A 21,049-nucleotide genomic window follows, 5' to 3' on the forward strand; every position below is an offset into this window, starting at 1 on the left:
AAATTCAAATATATTAAAGGATCTTTTTGAACACACAGGTCATGTAAACATTTACAACACAGTGCACAGATCAATTTGTTAGCCAACTTTACATATATAAATTGACATCAAATTTCTAAATATAGTGAAGATTTATAAGATGCCGTTATAATTTGTATGCTATGTGTCTTTTATGAAGAAAATTTACTTATAAATCTTTCTTGTTTCTGGCAGGATGTATTTACTGTCAGTGTCGGTAATTTGCCACCAGGGTGTGTGGCCCTTATCAAGATAACTTATGTATCAGAATTACAAGTAGAAGGAGAATTGATTAACTTCACAATTCCTGGATCTGTGGCTCCTTGGAAACAGGAAGCCAGTAATACTGAGGTAAGGGAGATAACAAGAGCAGAGGGTGAAATAATAAATACTTTCATATTCCTATTGAATCAGGAAGATAGAAATATTTTTATTGGGATATCTTTTCGGAAGATGATGATATTAAATACAAACATTTATAAAAAAAATGAAATATAAGTTTGTCATAGAAGAAAAGTTCATTTGAATCTACAGATTTCATTTTAGAATTAGAATTTTATATTGGACAGAGAGCTGAGTTATAGTTTTATTGAAACACGTATGTTGTCATTGTACATGTATTACAGGGTGATGACAGCTGTACCATCAAAGTGTCAATACAGATGCCATTTGATATCAGAACAGTAACATGTCCAACTCATAAAATTATGAAAAAGGTAAGTAACTCTCTTTATGTTGCTTGAGGAATTTTTCTGTGCATGGTTTTATTTTTCAGCTATGAAAATCTTTCAAATTTTGACAAATTGAGTGTTTTGAAATGTCTGATATTTTCAAGCTCCTTTTTATGCCCCACCTACGATAGTAGAGGGGCATTATGTTTTCTGGTCTGTGCCTCCGTTCATCTGTCTGTGTGTCCGTTCGTCCATGCGTCCGTTCGCTTCAGGTTAAAGTTTTTGGTCAAGGTAGTTTTTGATGAAGTTAAAGTTACATCAACTTGAAACTTAGTACACATGTTCCCTATGATATGATTTTTCTAGTTTTAATTCCAAATTAAAGTTTTGACCCCAATTTTCACGGTCCACTGAACATAGAAAATGATAGTGCAAGTGGGGCATCCATGTACTATGGACACATTCTTGTTAGCTTGATGGATTAGAAAACCATAAGTATCATAAGACTTACATATAGCATTCTTCAAATGTTATATAGACCTTATCTTTTTTTATCAGCAGATTTGCTTTTTTTATTGTGTTTTTGTTAACTTCATCATTTTTAATACATATTTGAAGACTGCCAAATTTGACTCGTTTGATATTCAAAAGAATATTAAGATAATAGCAACAGCAGTTCAAAGATCAGTTCTATTTTGAAAAAATACAAAATATGAATTGAATGGAATAACAAGATAGCTTTATATTGATTAATTTTCTGTAAGTATATATAGAAATGAAGTAAAGTTTGTGGGTATTTTTGTTTCAGAGTACAGCTACAAGATGTACAGTTTCAATGACAGAAGGACAGACTATTTCCGATGGATTTCAATTGCTGATAGGACTGGCTGAGATACATGTACCAAGGATGTGGGTCGAGGTAGATAATGAAGGCAAACAAACTGAGGTACATTATCAAAAGATGGGGAAATAGCTAGTTAAGTATGTGCAAAACAATTTCTTCATTTTTCAAAGTCAATTCATGGCCAAATATTAATTATAAATTATATTATCCATATAAAAAGGTTCGAATATGTAATCCAAAAAGTATGACCTTTTTAACTTCTTATGTGAACTCTCAGAACTAAATTTTGTAACCTTTCAACACTTACATAGGGGGTAAAAAAAGGAACCATGAAAGTTATGAACTCTTGGTGGTAAAAAAATTCCATCTTTTACATATTTTTAGGCAGCCATGTTGACATTTTATCCAGAATTTGAAGCGGCAGAAGACAACGAAACAGAAATAATACTTGTCCTTGACCTTTCAAATTCAATGAAGGGGAAAGCTTTGTTAGAAGCCAAGAAAATTTTGCTGCTAACACTGAATCATCTGTCAGCACATACTCTGTTTAACATTGTATTATTTGGCACATGTAAGTACTGGTACTTGAATAGGTGTCTTAAAATGTTGCGGTCCTGAATGATCCTAAATTATATTTCATGCTTGGTGTTTTACTTTTACAAATTATGACTTGTCAAAGGTAGCAAGAGGTCAATGTCAAAGGTAGAAAGAGGTCAATTTCAAAAGAAGTGGGAGGTCAATGTCACAGCTTTACAAATATATCTATAACAATGCATCATCTTTTAATATGAATATATCATCGGTAGCTGTTCATTTGTAATACTGTACAGTATATGTAATAGTTTACAGTATATGTATATGTAACAAAAAATGCCCATTTTAAAAGTTTCTCTTGTAATTATAAATTGTCAATTTAAACAGGTTACAGAGAATTATTTCCTACAGGCCAGAAAAAGTCCAAGTCAACTCTGAAAATTGCTGAGCAATTTGTTAAGGTATGTTAAAATCTCAAACTCAGTTCAATATGCATTATATCAAGGGCACTAAAATTTGACGTGCAGCCTCTTATGTAAAACAGATCTACATTCAAAGAGGTAGCATAGAGTTAAACTTGGTTTCTGAACTTTTTTTGGGTAGGAAGCTAGGAAAATTTAAAAAAAGGATAAAATGTGATGAACATGTCTCATATACTTCCTGTGTTTAATGTTTATTTCTAATTTTCTTTTCATTTAATGTTTAATCGTCCTGATTATGCATGAAATATTTGCCACTCGTTGTTAAGCAACCTACAATCAATCAATCAAATAATGTAAATACAGTGCAACCTGACTAATCCTAAACCTGAGTATTCCAATATCCGGCATTAACTGACACTGACATCATGGTCCAAATAAATTCCTAGCCTTGCAGAAAAAAAATGAGTATTCCAACATCCTGCATTAACTGACACTGACATCATGGTCCCAATAAATTCCTATCCTTGCAGAAAAAAACCGTGTATTCCAACATCCTGCATTAACTGACACTGACATCATGGTCCCGATAAATTCCTATCCTTGCAGAAAAAAACTGAGTATTCCAACATCCTGCATTAACTGACACTGACATCATGGTCCCAATAAATTCCTATCCTTGCAGAAAAAAAACTGAGTATTCTGACACCCTGCTCAATCCAACATTTTTTTTCTGGTCCCCCAGTGTGTCGGATAACACAGGTTACACCGTATATTGAAAAAGTTTTCATATTCAGTGAGTAGCATTTATGAATACTTACAATCTGTTGTTTACAGTAAATCTTGATGAGACTCCTCTGTATAACATTAATATAAGTATCTTTACAGATTAAAATGATATAAGCATATGCATTACTCATCCTTTTCTACACAACTTGACTTGTTTCCTTCCAATTCTGTCTTTTTTGTTTTTAGGATATCCAAGCCAACATGGGTAGCACAGAGGTATATCGTCCCCTCCACAGTTTCTTCCTTCTTAAGCCAGAGAACTCATTAAGAAATGTCTTTATATTATCTGACGGCCATATTAACAATGAGGAGACGACTCTTAAAGCTGTTCGTGACAACTGTCAACACACAAGGATCTTTACATTCGGTGTCAGGTAACTGTAGAGAAAACTTTTATATTAAAAGATAATTTAGTGTTTTGTTTGTCATGTTTGCACCACTGCTTTATTTTAGGCAGATTGGCACTTAAATTTAGATCTACTACAGTAATGAAAAGTTGCTTGCTGAAATGTAAAAAGATTGCCATTTGTCCCTTTCTAATAGATCCTGCGGAAATTTCTCATAGACAAGGAAGGTTAAAATTTTATGTTCCTTACGGTAACAAGAATATATTAAAAGCTATGTATATTTCTTTTTAATTTGAATATTTTCAACATGTACCGTATGTATTTTTGAAAAAAGAAAAAAAAGTCTATTGTCATAAATACTAATTGTTTGTTCAAGAGAATGAAAGAATAAATGAATGTACTTGTTCTGTTTCAGTGCCATTGCTAACAAACATGTGCTGAAGGCTATGTCCAGACTTGGAGCAGGTTCTTTTGAATATTTTGATTCTCAATCAAAGTCAAAGTGGGAAAACAAGGTAGATATAGATCTATTAAGGATTTTTAATGGTCATGTTTTGGAATTTTTATCAGATTTTCGAAATCCTCTGGTTTTATCCATTTGAATGCCTTAAAAAATTTTGCCCATGAACCCCCATTTTTCTTTTTATAAATCTTTTACATATATAATTATAAGCCATTTATAAAAGTTTTATAAAATCTTATTCATTTTTTGGAAAATGACGCAGTCATTGTTCCATAACTGCCGACCTGAACTTCATTTCATTTCTCTGCCTACCGCGCTTGGTTTCGTATTTACTATTTTCCATACAAACTGGAATCTGCTTGTGTTATCATTATGCATCATTGTGTAGTATTAAATCAGCCAGGACCCAGTTTACACTGGTTTCTACTTGAATTCCACTACACTCGAACAAAGTGTTGTAGTTTGACGGAAACCAGTTTTATAATTTGTAAACTACAAAACGTAATCGGTTATTGTTCATTCCGTTTTGGTGTTTCATACCGACTCATATGGTTTGAATAAGCTTAAGACCCTTCAAACATTAATGTGAAAGGTATATTAAAGACTGTTTTACAAAAGGATTGAACTGTTTTACTTTCAAAGTCGTACTATAGGGATATCTGTCATATACGGATTTTCACTCTCACCAGTTAATTTCTTCTATTACACATGCTTTGGAAACTTCCTGCTTAAACATCGCAAGTTTTAAAATTGTTTTTGAGTGAATTAAACTTATTTTAACAATCATGAAGCGTTCCAGAATCATTTTAAAGCAGTTTCTTCTTCTCTTTGATGATGGAAAATAGATTTTCTCAAGAAAATACCGCAAACGATCGCAGAGGAATTGAAACTTACAAGTCAAGTCGGCACCTGGTTAAATTGGCATCTAGTCAAATCGGCACCTATTCGACGTCAATTCGGCATCCAATAATATTTGTTATAATATTTTCTATTCAATTAATTAATTACTGTTACCAAGTACATAGTGAATATGTTGTTGTGTATTTTGGTAAACAACGAAACGAAAGTGAATATAATAATGTTGTGTATAAATGTAAACAACGAAGCCCTTACCAAAGCTGTTGTTTTTACAATTAGACAATTTGTGTAATTGTAAAAACAAGTCAATTATTAAAATAAAATGGAAAACTATGAGTCCCTTTCAATAAATCAAACTTTCATGCAAAATAATTAGCAAATTTAAGGTGTTTTTTTTTCAGTAAAGTTTATACAGCATTAAACCAACAATCCTGTAAAATGCTCAACTGGTTAAAATATTGCAGAAAAATACCCAATATCTCATGTATTAGTCAAAATAATTATGACGTCTGGCAAGGCTATTTTATTATTTTTCTGGGACGCCTTCCTACGACGTTCGTAGGAAGGCGTCCCAGAAAAAAAATTAATATAGCCTTGCGGTCATAGGAAAGTGTTCCAGAATAAAATTAAAAAAGCCTTGCCAGACGTAATAATTATTTGGACTACTCATATATATATATCATTAAAACTACACCAAAAAAGTCATTTAGTTGAGAAAAATAAATATATACAAAATGTACATGAACACCCAAAAATGTGAAAGTTAGTATTTAACTCTTTTTGCTTAAATACTGAAAAAAATTCTGGCAAGCCCTTTCTTATTTTTACCCTATTGCTTAAAATACTGTTAAAAATATATATTTACAGTGACTTGTCTGAAGGTGTTACTGTAAAAGTTTACCTATAGCTCAATCAGTTTTTAAAATTGACAACACAATAGGGACATTTAAATTAATTGACCAGTTGGTATTGTTAGATTTAAATTTACCTTGATGCTACCTGTAAGATTTTTATTCACCTAACCCAAAGTTTCAGCATGCTTTTTTCCAGAACTTTTTCTTACCTAGGATTATTCTATTAAAAATTGATAGGGAAGAAAATAGTTTTTGGTTCTTATTGTTTTAAATCCCTGATATTTATGATTTATCAAATTATTACCTAAAATTCTAAATCAGTAAAAGATTAAATTAAATATGTATTACTATGTTTGAAAATTTAAACTTTATTTACACACTAAATGCTTCTTTAAAATTCGAACCCTTAAACATAGTTTTGTCCAGCTGCCAGTGAAACAAGAAATAGCTGTTCAGGTGTTTACAGTTTAAATTTTCAGAGGGATATGTTGTTCATTTCTTCACATGACCCTTCAAGATTCTCATTTTGGATTATTATTTGCAATGTTTGAAATCTTTTGGTGTCATTGTGCATACAATATTGGATTTATTTCATTTGAATTCACTTCTTAGATTTTTTATGGCAATTTTGCTTCTTAAAATGTGATGTGTTTTTTTTCAAGATGTTATTGTCATGAAGGACATCAAGGAGGAAAAAATTCATTCAAACTGTTCTGTGGGGCTAACATATGATGTTGTACATGTAAAATTCGAAAATAATTTTGGAGTATACCTTGCTGTGTTTTTTCTTTGAAATCTATTATAATATCAGTGGGACTTTTGTGTATAAAATGCTGTGTTCAATCAAGGAAATTCAAATTTTCATAGATGGGTTTTTGTTATGTTAAAGATTAAACAAATTCAAAACTGGAATTCAAGTAAGAGATATAGTGCGAGTTCATCCAACATGTTTCTGTGGCTTTAAACGTGATTTTAAAAACATTCATTATTAGTTTTGGGATCTATTACAAACTTAAGATGATTTATCATTTAAATGGGGTCTTGGAAACGAAATAAAATGTTGAATTAATGCAGTGGATATAGTCTAATCTAGTGATAAAGTGAAAAATGAAAGTAAAATATAATATTCCTAACGTGAGGAAATGTTTTAAGTGATTCATGTGAAATTGGAAATAGTAATTATAAAATTCTGGATCAAATATTGTTTGAGTTGGAAATTTATCATAGGAAAAGAAATAAAATGTTTACTGTGGATATAGTAAAATCAAGTGATATATAGTAAAAATATAAATACAATATTACAAAATATTTGTAAAGTGAGGACATCTATTTGGAATATAGTAATGGAATTGATAACAAAATAACAAGATTCTGCACCTGTTAAATTAGGTTGTATATCATGGGAAGTTAATCAGAATTTAAACTATGGATTTAGAAAAAAATCTAGTGAAGTAGTGAAAAATGAATGAAATTTGGAATTATTTAAAATATTTGGAATTCTGGATGAGATGTCAAATATTAGTGTTAAAAATAAATAAAATTGTTTATTCAAATATGATTTTGATGTTTCATAAAGTGAGTGAAATATTACGACTGGATTATTTAGGGTATAAACACGGCTAGTAGTGGCTATACAAACATTAAGATGAAATGTAGTGCATTTAAGTCTATGCAATTTTAAACAAACTGCAAGAAAATATCATATATGATATAGTCATTCTTGTTTGGCTTGATCACTCCTAATATTTTGAATGACAGTAAAATAAAAATCTCTCAATAGAATAATCCTAGGTAAGAAAAAGTTCAGGAAAAAAAGGACAATTTAAAAAAAAGGTTGAGCTATAGGTAAACTTTTACAGTAATACCTTTAGGCAAGTCACTGTAACATGGGTGACGAATTGACTATATCAGGTGTCGATTTTAACCAGGTGATGATTTGTCCAGGTGCCAATTTAACTAGGTGCCGGTTTGACTAGAATTCTTTGACAAATGTTTGAAATTATCTGAGTTTCATTAGACCTTTGATAGCAGTAACAAAAAGATTATTTACTTAATATTTTGTGGGAGAAGGGGGTTCAGACTGTGTGGTATCAGGTCTGTTTGTGCCCAATACATTTTCGCACCCTACACGTTCGCACATTCACACTACTCATTCGTGCCCAATTTTAATTCAAATTCAAGTTGAATAATTGGAAAATCATGGTTGTTGTTTTAAATTGCTTTGGTGTAAATACTGAATGTATTTATAGCTTGGTATGAGTAAAACATTGAAGATTTTAAAGGAAAAAACACAAAAGATAATTGTTTTTAACAGCTTGGTCCCATTGATCTGAAACAACGAAACAATAAAACATAGACACCAAAATATAGCAATCAACTAATATAACCAAAACATGATAAAATTTATTCAACACACAGAAACAAACATAGTCAGAATCTCATTTCATTTTGAAACAAGTCAATGAAACAAGTTATAGCAATACACTAACCAAAACATGATTAAGAGTTATTCAACACAAAATAAAACGTTAACAAAATACCACTTTATTTAGAAAGAATTATTATTATTTTTAGCAATACCCTATCCAAAACATGATTAAGATTTATTCAACACAAAAAAAAAAATTGCTGTCTTACTTTATTTTGAGACAATGACAACAATTATACTTATAAGAAAACACTTGCTTACAGAGTTATTAAACACAAAACCAATTAAGATTGGGTGCGAACATGTAGGGTGTGAAAGTGAAAGGGGGTGAAAATGAGTGGGCGCAAACGTGAATGGAAGCGAACGGACCCGTATTCAGACTATGTACCAGTGAGAAATATACAAGCCTTTCTATGGTATTTATTTGTACAATTCAGCTAGTCTTGACCTATTCATTTGTCTTAAAAAAACAGCCAGTTGTCACCTTCACTTCACACACACACACATATACGAATATCAATTATATGCTCACGATACATGTTGCATTGTTAAACTAATTACGGTACGTGAAAATCAAGACTTGCATAAAAACTATCCCAATATTAGAGACAGTGGCGTCATTTTTCTTCAGAGCTTTCAGCTCTTTGATTATTAGTGTTTGAGAACTTTAAGTGGTCAATGATAAAGCTATGAAAAATCAAGAGAGAACATTTTCCCGCCACAATGTCAATGGCTAATATCTCGAAAACAAGCACATTGACCCCTATAATTTTTTGGCTTTTTTAATTCCTCAATTAATCCCCTATCAATATACACGAGTTTTATGGTAAGTTATTTATTTTGAAACTGAGCAGCAAACATCCTTAAAGAAGCTTTTTTATGTAACTATTTTTATGTTTGAAGAAGAGTTTTATGTTTTTTTTAAATGGTATTTATTTAAAGTTTTATTTGATGAAAAAGAGGATACAATAAGCTGTAGAAAGAAAAAAGATCAGTAAAATAGTATTTTTCATTAGAACTCTTTTAAAGTCTTTTACAATAAGAAAGCTGAAAACACAGTGAAAAAATAAAAATAATGACATTTTATGTCATCTAAAAACATCATGACTTGTGTGATCTATAATTCATAATATATGAATATTGCAGGTAAAATCCCAAATTCAGAAGACCTCTCAGCCAGTGTTGACCTCTGTATCAGTTGCTTGGCAACAGTTTGATACTCCGCCTCCAGTTCAAGCTCCACAACAAATCACAGCTCTGTTTAATGGCTCCAGACTTGTGGTATATGGATTTGTCAGCAATTGTAAAATGGTAATTATAATATAAAAAAGAAGATGTGGTATTATTGCCAATGAGACAACTATCCACAAAAGACCAAAATGACACAAACATTAACAACTAAAGCTATATAGGTACCCGTACGGCCTCCAATAATGAGCAAAGCCCATACCGCATAGTCAGCTATAAAAGTACATTTTACAATTTTGTTTTGTTATACATTGACAATTAACAAACTTACAGACAAATCAGACAATTATTTCATAAGTCAGACTGTTTTCTTGTTAGATTAACCTTTTTTTTGTTCTAAAGAATAAAGTATCCTTTTTTTCACCCTTTTTATATCTATGTTGGGAGCCAATATAATGTAACTTTTTGTGCTAAGAATCATCAGTTTGAATTCACAAAAGTTACATTATGGAAAGTTGAAACACTGGGTCGATGCCACTGCTGGTGGACGTTTCGTCCCCGAGGGTATCACCAGCCTTGTAGTCAGTACTTCGGTGTTGGCATGAATATCAATTATATGGTCATTTTTATAAATTTTCTGTTTACAAAACTTAGAATTTTTCGAAAAACTAAGGATTCTCTTACCCCAGGAGTAGATTACCTTAGCCGTATTTGGCACATCTTTTTGGAATTTTGGGTCCTCAATGCTCTTACTTTGTATTTATTTGGCTTTTTAACTATTTTGATCTGAGCGTCACTGATGAGTCTTATGTAGACGAAACGCGCGTCTGGCGTATAACATTGTAATCCTGGTACTTTTGATAACTATTTAAGAATCATTACTTTTAAAGATCTCACATAAACAACATTACATATATTAAACTTTTAACAGGGATTTCCAATGTTTGTGCAGACATATTACCAAATTTGACATGTAAATTGATCACCCTGATATAATACATGAATATGTAATGTATTCTTTATGGACATATTTCTTGTTTAGGTGAATTATTATTTTGTTTTTCACAAATCATAATATATTGTTCCAAAATGATAACTTTAAATAGCTTTCCATTAACTTCAGTATTCTATTGCAAATTTTAGTATATTGACTGCCAATATATTAGAGTTATGCCCCTTGAAATGATTTTTTTTTAAAGCCTCTAATAGTATATAGTTATATATACCATGAACTTATACAATGATGTGAAAGATCAAAGATAGGTTATGTTCTCTATCATTTATATAACTGGTTTGCCTTCAAATGAATATAATATGTACACATATAAACCATGTTTTACTGTTTTTTATAAAGGCTACTTTAAAGGCAGAGATTGGTGGCCAAGAAATATCTACTGTTGTCTCTACGTCGGAGCTCAGTACTACTCAAGGACAGGTAAGGATAACAAGAAATATCTACTTTTGTCTCTACATCTGAACTCAGTACTACTCAAGGACAGGTAAGGATAACAAGGAATATCTACTGTTGTCTCTACATCTGAACTCAGTACTACTCAAGGACAGGTAAGGATAACAATAAATATCTACTGTTGTCTCTACATCTGAACTCAGTACTACTCAAGGACAGGTAAGGATAACAAGGAATATCTACTGTTGTCTCTACATCTGAACTCAGTACTACTCAAGGACAGGTAAGGATAACAAGAAATATCTACTGTTGTCTCTACATCTGAACTCAGTACTACTCAAGGACAGGTAAGGATAACAATGAATATCTACTGTTGTCTCTACATCTGAACTCAGTACTACTCAAGGACAGGTAAGGATAACAAGGAATATCTACTGTTGTCTCTACATCTGAACTCAGTACTACTCAAGGACAGGTAAGGATAACAAGAAATATCTACTGTTGTCTCTACATCTGAACTCAGTACTACTCAAGGACAGGTAAGGATAACAAGAAATATCTACTGTTGTCTCTACATCTGAACTCAGTACTACTCAAGGACAGGTAAGGATAACAATAAATATCTACTGTTGTCTCTACATCTGAACTCAGTACTACTCAAGGACAGGTAAGGATAACAAGAAATATCTACTTTTGTCTCTACATCGGAGCTCAGTACTACTCAAGGACAGGTAAGGATAATTTTACATCTGTTTTGGTTTTTGGAAACTTTGAACACAAATACAATGTTCTCACTTTCAGATCTGACATTAGTAATATCATGTGTATAAACTTGATATTGTTATGATCTATCTTGATAAAAAAAACAATGGAGAAAATATAATTGTTACTGTGTTAAAATGGTCACAACTGTTCCTTTAGGGGGGAAGTCAGAGCTTTATACTAAACTGTTTTGAAGACAACATGTTGACCACTAAATGTCTTCTTTCTTTGTTTGTTGCCCTGCTGTCATGTACTGAGAATCACCTTGTATTCATGAGATGGATATGATAATGTTGTTGTTTTTTTCTTGCAGAATCTTCACAGACTGACTGCTAAAGCAATAATCAGAGACTGGGAAGATGGAGTACTCTCCCCTGATAGTATTGACCATCAGGTAAAATTAAATGAATAACGTAGAATCTGAACTTTAGTTTGGATGTGAATCTTAACAGTCAGTTACTAATTTCACAAAATTTCTTACAATAAAAAATGCTTGTAAGTCACATTCACATTTAAGTACAACACTAAATTTCATTTACGTTTTATTAATTGTTTTTTGAAAAGAGGAGAAAATTTTCAGTATGTTAACTGACAAGACTTAGTGTTAATTGAGACCCCTGCTACCAAAGATGATATTTGCTGCTGCTCATGATTTATCAGCCAATCATACAGCATTCAGGATTTAGAGCATTTGGCTTTGAGTCAATAAATGTGTGTGAGCAGGGTAAGATGTTGTCCTGCACAGACAACTAGTGATCTTTATCTTGTTAAAAGTCATGCCCAAGATGTCATTCTATTACAAAACAGTGTTCATATTTGTATAGCAGTTTAACCTTTACATCCTTATTTGCTGAAAATGAAAGTTCATGTTATAACTAAAACACCAGCTGCAAAATTGCATCTAGTATCCAAGCTCTTTATTTTGAGACATTGAAATTACTGAGTCAGTTGCTGAATTACTCTAGGAGGTATTATATACTGTAAATCAGAAATTGATGCGTGCATTTATTATTGTGATTTTGTCATTTTAGAATAAAATGCAATTTAATTTTTGAGATATTTAGAAAATTCCTGTTTGATTCATATAATAAATTTCAAAATGCGAGTTTTAATTATCGTGATGATAAATCTGTCGCATTTTCTCAATAAAAACATCCCAATGATTTTTAAATTTAAGGTAATTATTATGGATAAAGAAGTAGATTTATTTATGATTTTTTTTGCAGTTGAAGAAGATGGACATGAAAGACTATATAATAGAACTGAGTAAGAAATACTCTATAGTCACTCAGCTGACAAGTTTTATAGCCGTGGAGAAAAGAGAAAAGGTAATATTTACCTATGTTAATAGATCAGAATATTTAACGACAACTCTTTGTCCGTTAGGGTCCATCTGTTGTATCTTTTGTTACATATAACACAGATTATGTATGCAGTATTTTGATGGTTAGTCTTTCCTACAAATTTTGAATGACCAAACATAGATGTGGAGGGTCTTTCTAATATATTGAATATGCTTTTAAAACTTTTAAAAGGCCTAAAAAAATGGTCCAAATTAAATGGACAGACATACTGATAATGTTGCTCTAGGTTATGAAACTTTTAACACTAATGGACTTGTAGGCTTGTTAATTTATTCTGTAACTATTTCATGGACAAATAATACAGAATAGAATAACACTTAAAAGTTTTAAACTAAATTCAAAGTGACTTGATAACTGTACAACCCAGAACTGTTTGAATACTAGTAAATCTATTTTCCCATGTTTTATATAATCAAAAAGTTCAGAATAAATACACACTAGAAACGGTAACTTTATATTAAAATAAAGAGATGTGGTATGATTGCCAAGGAGACAAATATTGAGGGGGATAGGATCTTTATCAGGACTCCAGGACAGACTTGGGGTCAATTACATTGGAATGTAATTAATTAAATTACACATTACATTGCAAAAATGGTCAATTACATCAATTACACATTACACTGTTTTTGAAATGTAATTAATTAAGTTACAATTACTTTACTAAAGTAATTAATTAAATTACACATTACATTTCGTCATGGTATTTTTTAACAATATTATACATGTATAAATAATGCATGTGTAAAATATTCATGTAAGCATAGTTTAAGCGTTGCATTATTGATAATCATTAGCTATTTTAATGTTTTGTCATTTAGTCTGCATCTCTTTGACAGCAATTCTAAATAGCTTTTCGGTAGCTAATGTGGCAGATATTGCTTGATCAGAACATGGAAGTTCTATGATCAGAAGATCATCATATTGATAGGAGAGGGAATTGGTTCCTATTAACTTGCCAATACATCAAGGGGTATTTTGACATCTCAGAAATGGAAGTCATTTGAATTAAACAGAGTTTAAACAAAGATATTATACATAAATCATAAATAAATTTGTTTACATTAAAAATATCAAAAAGTGTGCTTGTCATAATATTGAAAATAATTTTTAGTACAAATAATGTATGCATAATGTTTAAATATTATCAATATTTTGCTAATTAGATAAAAATACATGTAACAGTGGCATAGCCCCTGGACATTTTAATCTCATTAATTGCTTTGTTTTTACAGCTATTAATTTTTATTTCTATAATCCTTTTGTGTCTACTTATTTGACAAAATGATAGTGTACAGTGATTTTAAATTCTAAATGAACTGTCTAAGAAAGATTTTTAACAGTGACACTTTGTTTTTTGTTTAACAAGGTGATTAATTACTTATCAATCGATTTAGTTAAAAGATCTTTCTTAAAAACTGAACACTAATATATGATTCTCACATTTTTTTAAATTATAATTAAGAATAATTATTAAAGAAAACATCTGTAGGTCAAATAAATATTAATATACATTGTAACTTCAGTATAAATTATAGACTTCATATTTTGAAAAAAGTATGTGATATCAATATTTGAAAAACAAGTACTATTTTACAATTTTATTTATTAAACACAAATCCTCATCTTTAAGTTTAACACCATAAAAGTATATGTAATTGAAATGTAATTCAAAAGTAATTGAGCATTACATGCTTTTTTCAATGTAATTAATTAAATTACCATTACATGATATTAAAAAAATGCTCAATTACACATTACATTCAATTACATGGAAAATTGTAATGCATTACACTTAATTACCATTACATTTTCAATTACCCCATCCCTGCTCCAGGATCGGGTGTTTTTAAGCTCAGGATTTCGGGATTGACCCTTTCAGAATCCATGAATTCTTCTTTGCGAATTTCGGGACCTCAGGATTTTGTGTTTTTAAGCACTGGATTTCAGGATTACGTTTTTCCAAGCCCGGGATTTCGGGATCAGGACCCCTCCTATCCCCCCGGATATTCACCGGAGTTGAAATGAATACGGTGTAAGCAATTATAGTCAACCATACAGCCTTCAACAATTCGAAAAACCCATGTCGTATAATTGACTATTAAAGCTAATACTAAGTTATGTTGGTCAGATATTTTTAGAAATCTGTAAGAATAAATATGTCTAGCTATAAACTAATAATGAAATATATAGATTATTATGATGTAAAATCAGAATTAGATTTTTTGCATTTATTATTGTTAAGTTTTTATAGCAGATAAAAAATGATCATTTAAATTAATATAATTTTTGTGTAAATTGTAGAATAACTATTACTCTATATAAAAGTTTTCATCCTGTCAAATTTTCCACATAAGGGGTAAAAAATATATATCTGAAATGATCTGTATGCCTACCAATATGCATATGTGAAAGTTAAAAATATATCTGAATGATCTGTATGCCAACCAATATGCATATGTGAAAGTTAGAAATATATCTGAATGATCTGTATGCCAACCAATATGCATATGTGAAAGTTAAAAATATTTCTTTCATATGTTATGTTAAAATTTGACTTGATTAAGGATGAAGTGCTTCATGCTGATGGACCATCAATACTGGAATTGGTTTCTGATGAAGATGTGGATACTTTGCAGTATTTAGGATGGGAAGGGGAAGTGGAACATTCTTATTATGAAATTGGCGACATGGAAGTGGAAGAGACTTATGATGAAGTTGTCGACATGGATATGGAAGATACTGATGAAGAAGTTGTCTACATGGATAGGAAAGATTCTTACAACAAACGTTATGGCGCAGATATGGAAGAAGCCGCTCCAATGCATGATCTTTATTTATGTGGTAAGTTGATTTAGGAACAGAATTTTAATGCGATAGGTACCCAATTCAAAATCACTTACTGTTTTATGTCCATATTTTCGTGTCTTATCTCAAAACTGCTACATGTAGTAGTGCTACAAGGTATTTTTATAGAGAGAAATCACATATTTGATGTCAGAGCCCATTTCTTTAAAAAAACAAATCCCTTGATTTAACCCTCTATGATATTTGAAGATTGACTGTCATATGCAAGTAAATTTCTATCATTTATTTATAAAAAGACATATTTGTTTTAAAGATTTTAAGAATGATTCTGGCCTCACGATCATAAAACTTTCTAGCATGATTTTTGTACTTTGACTCGACAATCAACCAATCAAATTTCTGGATTTCATGTTTAAAGCATGATTTTTGTGCTCAGAGCACTGAGCAATATTTTGTGCCTTCAAGGCCTGGTTATATGTATAAAAAAAATGAACTTTGGTTGTGATATTATAATTGTATCTTATAAAATATATTTTAAAAATTGGAATTTATATAGAATTCTTGAAAATGCTCTGATATAATTTGAACGTTTGCAGCCTACATGTTTTGTCTGATGAGTTGAGAATACTGTGATGTGCAATAAATCTATATATATTAAGGATGAGTAATTTGAAGATCTGATTGATGTACACAACTTTAGACACATATAAGTAGAGTCTTTAGTAAACAGCCAATTTATATAAAAAAAAATGGGGGGAGGGGGGGGGGGGGGTAGCAAAAATCATTGTCATTGTCAATCCCTTCTAAAAATTAATAAAACAAGAATGTGTCCATAGTACACGGATGCCCCACTTGCACTATCATTTAAAATGTTCAGTGGACCCTGAAATTGGGGTCAACTTTAAATTGGTATTAAAATTAGAAAGATCATATCATGGGGAACATGTGCACTAAGTTTCAAGTTGATTGGACTTCAACTTCATCAAAAACTACCTTGACCAAAAACTTTAACCTGAGCTTCACACTATCTTTTTCTTTGTTCAGTGGACCATGAAATTGGGGTCAGTACTTTAATTTGACAGTAAAATTAGAAAGATCATATCATAGGGAACATGTGTACTAAGTTTCAAGTTGATTGGATTTCAACTTCATCAAAAACTACCTTGACCAAAAACTTTAACCTGAGCTTCACACTATCTTTTTCTTTGTTCAGTGGACCATGGAATTGGGGTTAGTACTTTAATTTTACAGTAAAATTAGAAAGATCATATCATAGGGAACATGTGTACTAAGTTTCAAGTTGATTGGAATTTAACTTCATCAAAAACTACCTTGACCAAAAACTTTAACCTGAAGTTGGACGAACGGATGAACAGACGAACGGAGGCACAGACCAGAAAACATAATGCCCCTCTACTATCGTAGGTGGGGCATAATAATAAAAGTTTCTTGTTTGTTTAAAAAAAAAAAATTTTCATATAGGTAAACTTGTGTTTGATTCTATAATCTTACACTTCATCGACAAAATAACTTTATTCCATTTCAGTTAAAAGCATGTATCCTAATATTCTCAACCTTATACTAAAGTTAAAATTAACTATATTTTTGACACCCCAATATATACTACTGGCCCGAGACCACAATTATCCCCATTTGATTTTTATTGTCTTCCTCTTTTGACAGTACTTTTATTCATATAAATCTTGTAAGTGTAGTTTATTCTCTTTTCTTGTCAATAATAGCTTGTATTTCCAGCAGTCTTAAGGGAGTCTATTTTCAGAGCCCTTTTTTTTAACAGTTATTGATCTGGAATACTAAAATAAGAAAAAAACTGTGTATTTTGACCACATGTCTTTCCTTTGAGAAACATAAGCATTAGGTGATATTATTGTTTCAGAAATTATGGAACAAATAATTAAGGTTGAGTCAACACATGTGGATTTAACAGCCAAAGAGAGAAACTTGTTGTCAAATGTATTAAAAAGAGAAATCTTATCTAAAAGAACTTTTTTGAAAAATAATGGCAGTAATGAACACAAAGGAAAGGTATAGGAATAGAGCTCTATTTTGTTTCAAGTTGTTTAAAGGTAAAAATTAGGTCATGAGACTTTAAATATAGGTCCATGCTGTTTTCATAATTTTACAATTACATTCCAGGAGTTTTAATATTCTATTTTTTTTTTATTTTATCTTTTTGTTATTCAAAACTGATAATTAAAAAAATAGTCAGGGATTTTATTAGTTTTTAAAAAAAGTCAGGGATTTTTTTTTTTTTTATAAAAGAATCAAGGATTTTATTAGTTTTTAAAAATGATATTATATTTTTAAATATTTTTTTAAAGACATTTTTGTGGTTTCATCTCTTTAACTATATAATATAATATTCAGTTTAATTATGTTAACCGAAGGTTTTCATTTTGTAGATGAATTTGAAGAATATTTGCCATAGTACTTTAGACATTTTAGATAGAAAACTAATTCCTTATGCAGAAAGTGAAAAATCCAAAGTTTTCTACTATAAAATGTAAGTTTTACAAAATTTCCTTCTATTTAAATACACCAAAAGTTAAATTCTTGTAATGTAAAATTGGATTTTTTTGTCCTCTTAGATTTTTTATTTTATAAATTAAAGTTTAACTAAAAGCTTTATAAATTACTGTTCTGTAGGTGCTTTGAAGTAAAAATCATTAATTGATCCAAAAGTGTTTTGAGATTGGCATAAAGATCAACTTTGTTTTTATAGCTGACTATATGTGGAATGGGCTTTGCTCATTGTTGAAGGTCATACAGTGACCTATAGTTGTTAACTTCTGTGTCATTTGGTCTCTTGTGGAGAGTTGTCTCATTGGCAATCATACCACATTTTCTTTTTTATATTTTGACCTTCCAAAATTCCAGGAAAGGAGAGTATTACCAATACTTAGCCGACTATTACCAATACTTAAACAAAGCTGTCACAGGAAATGCTAAAAATGAAGCGACAGAAAAAAGTTTAGCAGCATATAACATTGCAAGTGATACAGCATCTACAGGTCTACCACCTACTCATCCTGTACATTTAGATTTAGCACTTAGTTTGTCTGCGTTTTATCACGATGTTCTCAACTCCCCAGATAAAGCATGTAGTATAGCAAAAACAGCATTTGATCAGGCAATATCAGAGCTTGATTGTTTAAGTGAAGAGAGCTATAAAGATTCAACGTTAAAAATGCAGTTGTTAAGAGATAATTTAACACTGTGGTCTGCTGAAGGTGAAGGTATGTTTAGAGTAGTTCGGTTAAGTTATCATAATTACTGTCTTGTCTGCATCAAAATTGCAGAAGTGCAAGAAAGTACCAAAATCATAACTTAGGCATGCTTAGACATTGATGGGGGGTGCATGACCTTTTTCGGGACGTTGGGATGGGTGGTTTTTTAACTTGGGATTTCAGGATTGATCCTTTCGGGATCCTGGAATTTTGTTTTCGAATTTGGGAATGTCAGGATTTAAATTTCTTTTCAAGATTTCATGTTTTTAAGCTTGGGATTTCAGGATCAGGACCCCTCTTACCCCCACCCCCTCTCATTAATAGCACCAACAACAATTGCTCATAAAGTATAAAGGAATTAGATGTGATATGATTACCAATGAGGCATCTATCCATATAAACCAAATGTAAAGATGTAAGCAATCTTTGGCAATGAGTAAAATCTGATCCATAAGGCAGTTTATATGAATGGCCTCAGTACAAACAAAATGCTCAACCATTTAAATAAAGTAAAGCAATGGCCTGATTTACACTTGCAAGGTCTGAGAGTATATGATCATCTCAGCTAGGATTCGCCTTAATTTGACTTTATTTTTGTCTCACCTTGACAGAGTCAAAAAGCGACACATAGGTATGCTGTTTTCGGCATCAACAATGTATTAGTTTGTGATAAGGTCTAGTTTATGGTGAACCACAAGTGGTAGGTCAATCATATTTGGTATGCATTTGTATAAGCATTGGCACATCTCATTTCCATAGAGATTTTTTGGCCCTGCCCCCTCAGTCATGGTCTATTGACTTCAACAACTTTTTCTTATTTTACATGTATTAGTTTGTGATTAAGTCAGTTTATGGGGAACCACAAGTGGTAGGCCAATGATATTTGGTATGCAGTTGTATAACTAATGGCATATCTGATTTCATGGAAATAATTTGGATCCGCTCCCTAAGTCATGGTCTATTGACTTTGAAATTTTTTCTAAGTTATCATGTATTGTTTTGTGATTAGGTCAGTTGAATGGGAACCATTAGTGGTAGGCCAACGCTAATTAGTATTGGCACATCTCATTTCCATGTAAAATATTTGGCCTCCCCCCTCAGTCACAGTTTAATATCTTTGAAACTTTTCTTAGTTTACATGTACATGTATTAGTTTGTGATTAGATCAGTTTAAGATGAACTTCTATTGGTAAGTCAATGATATTTGGTATGCATTTGCAAGTATCGTTTCCATGGAAATTGTATAGCCCCACCCCCCTCTTCATGGTTCATTGACTTTGAAACGTTTACATAGTTTACAAGTTAATGTGTGTATTTAGGTTTGGGAACGACTTATACTAAGTCAATGGTATTTGGTATGCAGTTGTATTAGCATTGGCACATCTCATTTACATGGAGATTGTTTAGCCATGTAACTCAGTCATGTTTCATTGACTTTGAATATTTGCATAACTTGTGTAAGATGTTAAAGTATTGCTATTTTGATTTCAACATTTGCATAATCAAAATTACAAAAAAGCGAGACATATCTCTGTGATAACAGTTCATCTTAGTTCATTAATTAATATTAATTTTTCATTTTTTTGGTGGCTCAGATACTCAGAAATAGGTGAACCCTATTTAATTATTTGTTCCCCTGACTTGTTTCCTCCGACATTGACCTTAATTTGTGGTACATTTTTTGTGGTTAGTTTCTTTTATAAAAAAGACTATATCATTGAGTATTGAATAATAACCATTTGTACGGGTTCATCTTGCCATGACATAATTTTCATGGTTCATTGGTCAACATTGAGTTTTAATGGTTAAGACTGTTTCTCAGACATTATAAGAAATTAATCAGAGGAAGATTGTGAGATGTACATTTGTGTCTTGCATAGTTCAACTGAAATTGAATTTATTTGTCACTGATCTTTGATAAACATGTAAACCATCAGATAGTCGACGTCACGTAAAATTGGCACCAAGATTTTGGTAAAAGTTTTCTTAAATATCAACCGCGTTTACTCCAGATCATGTTTTTTGATTGGCGGAATAAAAATCCAA

At 31.2% G+C, this 21,049-nt stretch overlaps 2 protein-coding genes across 4 annotated transcripts in view; both read left to right on the forward strand.

Annotated features, from left to right (window-relative positions):
- Positions 1-21,049, forward strand: part of LOC134687563 (uncharacterized) — a 79,400-nt gene that overhangs the window by 25,623 nt on the left and 32,728 nt on the right. For all 3 annotated transcript variants that reach the window (XR_010101777.1, XM_063547957.1, XM_063547958.1), the window contains exons 16-27: positions 214-369; positions 645-734; positions 1,498-1,635; positions 1,918-2,104; positions 2,455-2,528; positions 3,462-3,649; positions 4,038-4,137; positions 9,372-9,536; positions 10,768-10,848; positions 11,897-11,977; positions 12,810-12,911; positions 15,515-15,791. Coding sequence is in view for 2 of the 3 variants with exons in the window: in XM_063547957.1 (XP_063404027.1) it covers positions 214-369; positions 645-734; positions 1,498-1,635; positions 1,918-2,104; positions 2,455-2,528; positions 3,462-3,649; positions 4,038-4,137; positions 9,372-9,536; positions 10,768-10,848; positions 11,897-11,977; positions 12,810-12,911; positions 15,515-15,791 (1,639 nt within the window). In the remaining variant the exon portion in view is untranslated. The remainder of the gene's footprint in view (positions 1-213; positions 370-644; positions 735-1,497; positions 1,636-1,917; positions 2,105-2,454; positions 2,529-3,461; positions 3,650-4,037; positions 4,138-9,371; positions 9,537-10,767; positions 10,849-11,896; positions 11,978-12,809; positions 12,912-15,514; positions 15,792-21,049) is intronic.
- On the forward strand, positions 17,658-20,035 carry LOC134686401 (14-3-3 protein epsilon-like). Its single transcript, XM_063546073.1, has 4 exons — positions 17,658-17,801; positions 18,179-18,279; positions 18,654-19,012; positions 20,013-20,035. Exons 1-4 carry the CDS (start codon positions 17,658-17,660, stop codon positions 20,033-20,035), a joined length of 627 nt encoding a protein of 208 aa, XP_063402143.1.

The sequence above is a fragment of the Mytilus trossulus genome, chromosome 10, assembly GCF_036588685.1.
Source record: "Mytilus trossulus isolate FHL-02 chromosome 10, PNRI_Mtr1.1.1.hap1, whole genome shotgun sequence".
NCBI classification, from domain to species: Eukaryota; Metazoa; Mollusca; class Bivalvia; order Mytilida; family Mytilidae; genus Mytilus; species Mytilus trossulus.

Coding starts and splice junctions, on each gene's coding strand:
- LOC134686401 (XM_063546073.1), top strand. CDS start 17,658: ATGGAACAAATAATTAAGGTTGAGTCAACACATGTGGATTTAACAGCC. Junction 17,802..18,178: donor GTAATGAACACAAAGGAAAG/GTATAGGAATAG, acceptor TTCATTTTGTAG/ATGAATTTGAAGAATATTTG. Junction 19,013..20,012: donor GTGGTCTGCTGAAGGTGAAG/GTATGTTTAGAG, acceptor TTTTGTGATTAG/GTCAGTTGAATGGGAACCAT.